Source organism: Apaloderma vittatum, unplaced genomic scaffold, assembly GCF_000703405.1.
Source record: "Apaloderma vittatum isolate BGI_N311 unplaced genomic scaffold, ASM70340v1 scaffold11296, whole genome shotgun sequence".
Lineage (NCBI taxonomy): Eukaryota > Metazoa > Chordata > Aves > Trogoniformes > Trogonidae > Apaloderma > Apaloderma vittatum.
Window position 1 is genome coordinate 2,246 of NW_009722323.1, and position 8,653 is coordinate 10,898.

The 8,653-nt window shown below is 39.1% G+C and overlaps 1 protein-coding gene across 1 annotated transcript; it reads right to left on the bottom strand.

Annotated features, from left to right (window-relative positions):
- Positions 1-242: 242 nt before the first annotated feature.
- Positions 243-8,064, bottom strand: LOC104275700 (afadin-like; the record flags this gene model as incomplete). The annotated part of the gene is made up of 6 exons (XM_009871730.1): positions 8,026-8,064; positions 7,019-7,214; positions 5,305-5,420; positions 3,959-4,122; positions 1,382-1,542; positions 243-400 (listed from the first exon to the last, which is right to left on the bottom strand). Coding segments are annotated over exons 1-6 (834 nt in total), but the record flags the coding sequence as incomplete, so codon positions are not given.
- Positions 8,065-8,653: the final 589 nt, after the last annotated feature.

The following is an 8,653-nucleotide window of genomic DNA, read 5'->3' on the forward strand; positions in this document are numbered from 1 at the left end:
AAGTAATTGTTTATTAAGATTGGAAGACCTAGGTTTTAAAACCAGAAAACCTGACAAATCAGTTCAGAATTCCCAAGGCTGTTAGATTTAAAAAAAATAGTAATAATTAAAATAATATTAATAATACTGATAAAATAGTTAGTCCCAGAACTATCAGAGTCTTTCCATTTAGTTTTAAAGCTACTGCAAGGAACGGATCAAACACGAGCATGAGAGGATCGTGACTTAGCAACTTCACTTACACGAGCAATACAATAATCCTTGGGATTTTCCTTTTCCAGGCCGTATTTTTCCAGTGCTTCAACAACTGCAAAGTCTGCAGTATCTGTAGTGGACAGCAAGATTGTCTTGTACGGTATATTTGGTTTTAAACTGTCTGCATAAATTCTCAGCGTACCACCTTGAAAACAATAATAAACAATGCTGCCAGAGAATAAAAACATAGACATGCAGGCATCTTCTAACAATATAAGAATGAACCCCTTCAGAAATCATTTAGTCAATACACTAATACAAGAAAAATTACATAACATTCCTGAAATAAATTTGTTTCTGACACTGGTAAAAGCCTCCAGTAATGCTCTCTTAATTTCTCTGAGCAAGTCTTTTCCCCAGTACTTCACCACTCTGAATACCACCTGAAGGTAAAATGAAACAGTGGTGATGCCTGGATGAAGAAGTAACCTTTTCCATCCTGAGAGCAAGTTTGTGCTGACCTTCAAGAATCTCATTTCTCTTTAGAAAGCCCATTTAACATTTCCCCCAGGTGATGTTTTTGGCACTTCTATCTCCTTCTTCACTACTTTTTCACGGACAGAATACATCATTTGGGGTCTTACTAGTACTGACATTGCTTCCTTTGTTCATTTAACACTGACATTTATACAACCACTGTTGTATCCACACACACAAGCATGTGAAATACTTGATCACCCATATTCAGAAAAATCTACCAGAACCCTTTGTGCAGACCTGAACAATCACTCCTTGCCATTCTGTATTTGTGCTACTGATTGCATTTTTACATTCAGCTTGTTCTTAGTAAAATGAACAGCATTTATTTCAGAGGACTTCCTCAGTTTGTCAGTTTAATAGGTCTAATCCTGTCTCTCCTTCTTTCCCAGTTTAGAACTGTTAGGAAGATCAATGAGCATATTCTCTCCCATCGATTTGTCCATCACTGAAATCTTTGACTTGCACTTGTCACACAACCCGCTCCTGTGGAACCCTTTATTCAGCTACACTATAAATTAGCCATGAAGTACAGAAATGTTGGAGAAAGTACAAGTTCAGTCCCATTTACAGGAGTTGCTGGCCTTAAAAACACTCTCTCAGTGAAAAGTTTACTTCTTACAACTTAACTAGAAGAAATTGAGAGTACCTGAGTCGGGTCTGCCATCAGAACTACGAAATTCCTGCATTCTCTTCTCTAGTTTTTGTTGTCGCCGCCGCTTCATAACCACCTCGGGATTGGATATTGTGCGAGTGAAGCTGGTCTCGGGCATATCTTTGTAAACCTCAGCTGCAAGGCGAGAATTCTCACTGGCAAGTTAATTTAAAGAAAAAACTGTTATTAATTGCTTAAAAGTCATATATCCTCACTACTTCATAAAGCATAAAAGGTAAGTAGAATCTATACACATAGAAGATCAATTAAGTTACAATAAGATGGTTTCTGTATGAACTTCGCTTTTGTTAGGACTAACCCTATTCATGTACTGAAATAGACAAAAATTTTAAGTATTGATAGTTGCTATTTTCAAAGAAAAAAAAGAAGTCTTCTATCTCTTAGGAAAAAAAAATGGCATTGAAGAAACCTTACATTATACCCCTAACTTTATTTTGATTTACAATATTGCAAATCACGTGGAAACAGAATTAGCACGGGCTTGCAGGTCGTGCTTTTTCTTTTGCTAATGCACTGTATTGGGTTTGCCTGGCTGGATTTCAGTGGCAGGGGGGCTGTAGGGGTGGCTTCTGCAAGAAGCTGCTAGAAGCTTCCCCTGAGTCTGACAGAGCCAATGCCAGACGGCTCCAAAGAGGGACCCGCTGCTGGCCAAGGCTGAGCCTGTCAGTGGTGACAGGATAGGAACACCTCTGGGAACACATATTTAAGAAACAGGTTAAAAAAGAACTGCGTCACACAACAATTAGCAAAGAGACAGAGCAGTCAGAATATGTGAAGACACCAAGGTCAGCAAAGAACGTGGGGGGATGTGCTCCAGGCAGCAGAGCAGAGAGTCCCTTGGGTCGTGGTGAAGACCACGGTGAGGCAGGCTGTCCCCCTGCAGCCCATGGGTGGGGTGTAGATGTCCACCGGTAGCCTGTGGAGGACCCCACACCAGAGCAGGTGAATGCCTGAAGGGGGCTGTGGGAAGCCTGTGCTGGAGCAAGTTGCTGCCAGAGCCTGTAGCCAGCGGAGAGAGGAATGCCCACACTGGAGCAGGTTGGCTGGTGGGACTTTTGTGATGCTGCAGGGGGCTCACACTGGAGCAGTTTCCCCCTGAAGGACTGCACCTCAGACTCATGTTGGGGTGGACTGCCTCTCGTGAGAGGACTCACATTGTAGAAAGGGGTGTGAAGATTGTCTCCCATGAGAGCGACCCCACAGTGTCCTAGAGCAAGTGTGAGGAGTCCTCCCCCAGAGGAAGAAGCAGCGGTGGAAACAACATTAGATGAACTGACTGCAGTCCCACTCCCTGTCCCCCTGTGCCACTCAGGAGGAGGAGGTGGATAAACTGGGATTGATGCTTTGCCAGGAGGAAGGGAGGGATGGGGAGAAGGTGGGTTTGGCGGGTTTTTTTAAGATTTGTTTTTATCTCTCACTACTCTGATTTGTTCTTGAATAAATTTAACTAATTTCCCCAAATTAAGTCTGTTTTGCCCAGGACGGTAGATGCAGGTGATCTCCCTGTCCTTATCTCAAACTATGGTCCCTTCAGTATATTTTCTCCCCTTGTCTAGCAGAGAAGGCGGGGTGACAGAGCAGCTGTGTGGGCACATGGCCACCGGCCACCGTCAAATCACTACATGCACTTACATACAACCCTATTTTAATTTTAAAGAAACTAAGATCAAGCTAAACAATGGCATAGAATACTGGAAAGATCATGCAAACATATGAAGAATATTGCAAACATATCCATGCAGAGAAGTACTACACATAAGAAAAAAAATCAAGCTGAGCTGCTACATCCTCTATTATAGTTCAGCCAGCTAACTCATTTCTTTAATCTCTGAGAATCTGTTATCAATTGATAAGTTTTCATCATTTTCTTTCTGGGTATGTTAAAAATTCACCATTAATTATTCCCCCCTGCCATGTATTACATAAGAAACCTAGAGAATCTAGTAGAGAAATAAAGTTTAATTTAACGTAGACCTTTCTCAGCTTCCTAGTTCTACATACACTGATTCATGCCTGATTCTTCTGCTCTAGTTTTCTGCACAATGACTAATGTATGTCCCGCCCCGTCACAATGAATCAGGCGCAGCAGGTTTGGGAGCAAGAGTTGAAGAACCTAGAAGACTGGCTACCAAAATACATCTCAGAGAAAAATAAACCTATAGTCAGGTGGTTAAGTCAAATGCAAACACCTACACATACTAATTTCTCTGGCAAAATACAGAACAATCAAACATAGGTAAAGGAGTAAACCCACTCTAGAGTAAATGCTTAGGAAGCAATAGTGGGGCAAGTATACGTCACCAAGTACAAGTCAGTTTCTGTACAAGGACAAAATATGTGGAAAAAAGGTTATTTCATGGTTCAGAAACCTTGTGGCAAAATGTGCACTATAAACCACAGAAAGTGCCACCTCTTATTTTGGTTTATGATTCATTCTATCCATATCAGCTACTTACTTTTGCAAGAAACAACAGCTTATTTGATAGAGAGGGGAAACCCTTTAAAATAAGATGTAGGTTACATGAACTGGTCACAGTTTAAAACACTTACATGTCATCCCCATGAAGAACTCTATCATCTTTATCTGATGCTTGTCGCAATGCCTCTTTTTCACGTCTCTTTTTTTCTTTCTTTTCTTTTTTTGAGAGAGTTCGCTTGAAATTCTGAATTACTCCCTCTTTTTCTTGCTTTTCAGGGCCATTACTCTGAGCCTTCTGAAACAAATGAGTTTAAAACAATTTCCATCGTTCTTAGTCCAATGAAAAGTTTGCATTTGTTTTAACTTTTCACATAAATCTGACTAATAGATAGTAACACTAACAGAAGAAACCAATACTCTAAGCAACAATGCTCCATTACACAGGGATGGGACTAGTGCTCTCTGGAATAACATAGAATGTAAAAATAATTTCATATCCCAAAGTAGATATGAACTGATTAAGCACCTTTTACTCAAAAAAAGTAAAGGAACAGCAGAATTTTAGCTAAATAATGCCTACTATCTACTTGACCTCAACGATTAACCAAAGGCTGCAAAACTATTTTTCTGCCTCCCAGTAAAAGCGTTTCACAAAACCACACTACACTTAATCTGTTTTCAAGACAACTGTGGTGGAGCACCAGATAAGACTAAATTGTGGAAGGTAAAACATTATATAGGACATTTCCCCTATGGTGTATTTTTTGGAGTTGTACTTCCAGTGTTCTCCAATTCCTGCTCCTTGCATACACAAGATATCTGTAATCCCAGGCTCATTTTCCTTCTGTATAAAAAATAAGAGATGATAGAAAGAAAATGCAGGGGCTTTTTGCTTCTGTCAGGAAGACAGAGAAGGAAGACTGAAGATTACTTAATTCAATGAATAGAAATGGCAAGTCTGGTAGATGTAGTGCAAGACAACATTAATTTTCTCTCTTCATCTCTCTTCATGGATGTATTCTGCAGTCAAAAGCATAATGTAAGAACACCTCACGTATCTATACCCAAAAGACTTTTAACAAGCTCTGATTCCAAAAGCAAAAGAGATTTAGTTTAGTTCAAGACGAAAAACTTGTCTGAAGATAGCCTACACTGAACAACATGTTTTCCATAGCTATATGCATCCAAGTTAGCTATAAACTATATCTAATCATAACTAATCAGGAGCCAAAGTCTGATCTAATTTAATTTTTAAGTAACTAGTACAAAAAAAATCACTTCTGTATGGCTGATATTTGCATGTGCCTCGCTTTACATCTGAAAGGAAGAAAAAAACTAAAACACCTCCCTCCAAAAGGAAACAGTCTCCCATCAGTTTTGTTAAAGAACAGAATGTTACCCAAAGAGGTAACAATTTTTAGTTACTCAGCTCCCTCTGGCATCCCCTTTTAAAGGTTCTGTCTCCTTAAAGACTCACCTTTGGAGGAAGCATATCATTTTCATTCTTGAGAACAAATCTTCCCTCTCGATCATCCTTGTTCCAGTTTAATTGTACAACAAGAGGCTTCTCATCTCCATCTAATCTTCTTTCTTCTTCAAAAAAATTGAAAGCAGTAACAGTTACTTGGCATCTCAAGAGCAAAGGTATCTAGAAACAAGTTATGCTCTTAAAAAAAAAGTTTGCTGAAACAGTACACATCCCTTGATGCTTTCCTGTTAAGTGTAGGAAGAGAAAGCCTGGGAAGGTAGAAACACGTGTCTCCTTCCCAGGAATCAGCCTCAGTGTATTCCCTCTATCTACATAAACTATGGGTCCACACAAAGTAATCTTTTATACTTTCTTTGTTAGAACGAAGTATGAGAGCACAAGGCTATCACTGAGGAAGAGAAATTACACCAACAGTTGTAATGTTTCAAACTTTACAACCCTGAGACTTCCAAATACTCTTTTCCTTGTTCTACATTTAACCAGTCTGACTGTGGGTCAACTACTACTATTCTGGAGAGACTGCACAAAAAATAAAATGGATTATGAAATAAGTTTAAAAAAAATCCACCATTATGCACATATACTAGATAAAATTTCATTTAGTGTATTATATCCATTTTAAGTACATGACAAAAAAAATCTGAGCAATTAAAGTTAAACAAGTTTTGCCATTTGATTTCCCTTCTAGGAGAAAGCAAATATGCACAGCAAAACAATGATGTCTTTCCAGTTACATTTTATTCATGAATGATGTGACTCTTATGAGCCATGTTTTAAACATCAGGAACCTACTCTCCAAAGGAAACCATTTCATTTTGACTACAGGTACAGCACTAACAGATTTTTAAAGAAAACTACAGCAGAAATAAGCAGAGACTATATTCATTGCTTAAATTAGTAATGACACATGCACTTTTCCCTAATCCCCTAGAATTCACATCAAGACATCATTCCCAGACCATGAAAAATTACACATATTCCAATAAATTTGCATTCTGTCTCAAATTACATTATTTTTGGTCTTTCAAAAGCCAAATTTAAGGTAGTTAAATCACTTCTGTAGGCTTCCAAACTACAAAGAAGATAAAGCACAACAAAAGCTAGTTTCTCCTATTCCTATCCCCCACCACTGCACACACTACCACTTTCTAATGCAAAACTGTCTATTGGAGTGGAGAGACACAAACCTAGCAGCATCAAAAGGCTACTTAGATATTCAAGTTCTTCACAGGTAATATGAAAGGCTCCGTTTAAGAAACACAAGGGTCCCAAACAATACTACGTTGAACTTCCCCCAATTTAGCAGTAAAGGATACCTATCAAAGGCCCACACCATCAAAAGAACTGAGGATGTATTCTGAAGTGCTCCAATTTAACACTTCTGTTCTCCCATTATAAATTTAGTCTCTATCTGCTAGTCTAAAAATAGCAGCTCTCTCAAATGTCAACAAATAAACAGGATGTCAAGCACGGCATTTAACAGATCATAATCAAGACTTGGATGAACTGCAAGCCCAATATGCAGACTTCTATTTTGAAATACCACTCCTCCATGTAACAATTAGTAGAAACGTACTTAGAAATAAAAACCCCAAGTTTTAACGTGGTTCAGAAACCGGGGGCAAATCTAAAATATATTTAGGCTGGGGGAGGATAGGAAGGTGGTGTGGATGCAGGAAAGACTTCATGAATAAATACCAACCTCCGCTGACATGCACCTCATAAAGCGAGTATTTAGGGGATGACAACATTCGCATGTCTGGTCGAAACTTCTCTGCAAGAGTTTCTATCACATCTTGAGTTGTGGCAGTACTAGAGACACGTATACATTTTGTTACAAAATTTCCAGCTGCTTTGTCTTGAAAGTAGAATCTCATTACTCCATGAAACTCCAGATCCTGCAAAGAAACAGAAATACAAATCTGAGTTCTGGTTAACAGCTACAAGGTTCAGAATTTTTCCGTATTTTCATAATATATTTGTAACTAATAAATACCAAGGAATTCAAGTATCACACCGGTTTTCAAAATTTTGAGGACAGTAGAATTTACTAACTAGGACACCACAAACTTGAGAAAAAAAAGTATATTCTGTAAAAAGAAACTAGGTACTCTATATTACTGGAAATATTTAAAACTTGAATCTTTAAGTATTCTAATTTACATTTATTGTTAGGTTTACTTGAAGAGAATTAATAACAACTTTTTTTTAAAAAAAGTTTTAAACCTAGAAATGCATCTTTAGACAGGTCTGTATATTATAACTTGTTACCCAGAGCAGGCCTCTGTATCTCATGTCTATAAGAGTGCAGACAAAATATTCTCAAGCAACGCGTCTCAAAGAGAACAGCTTTCTGTCACTGCAGTCCTAAGTACCAACTTTTCTTTCCCCTCCTCCGCGCTTCATGCGCTCCTCTCTCTTGTTTTGGCATCTGTTTGTCCTAAAAACAGGCTGTTGAGGAAGCTAAATAATTTAGTTTATTTTGTATTTTCAGAAAGGTTAGTCTTTAGTATAGCTCTCTAAAGACCCTGGGAGGGAAGAAGAGCTCCAGTACCAACACAAGGTAAAAGGGAGGGAAGAAAGGGACTGCAACTGTTACTGAGGTGACTAAACCACAGCTGCAGACATCGATCTTTTCAAACTATTGTAAAGATTACAGCCTCAAAGGTTGTCTTTGGCCGCCAGAGTCCTCTCCCCCGTTCAGCCTACCAAACTGCAGGGGGATACTGGCTGCTCATGCAGCTCCATTACTGGTCTGAACACCAACAGCAAATTTCAGTTCCCCAGCAGTCTTCACCTGCACAAATGCCAGCACTCATGAGGCCCTGCACTCCCGAGGAATGAAGAAGATTCAAGTGCCCCAGTTTAACAGCCATTGCTCCTGTTTCACTTTACAGAGGCTTTGAAACAGATACGTCCTTCGGTGTGGCAGTAACAGACTTCATGCCCTTCCCGGTACCACACCTAATCACACAAAATGCATCACAATGTTTCTCTGAACAACAAAGAATTTGAGATATTTTTGAAGCTAATGTCATTCAGAAGACGTTCACATAGCCGGGGGGTGGGGGGGGAAACAAAAAGAAAAAAAGAAAAAAAAAAAAACAACAAACAAACCCTTTTTGTAACCTACATTAAGACAAACACATCAGTGACCTAGATGTACACAGAAGTAAGCACTGCTCTTCCCAGGGTGCTCCCAAGCCGGTGCCAATACATCAGTCAAATGCAAATGCACCATGGATGCAGGCAACAGCCAATTTCATTTTATTCTCTGTTGCTATCCTAACACTTTTTAGAATTAATCTTTCTGGGCCTGAACTGGTGTTCCCACAGA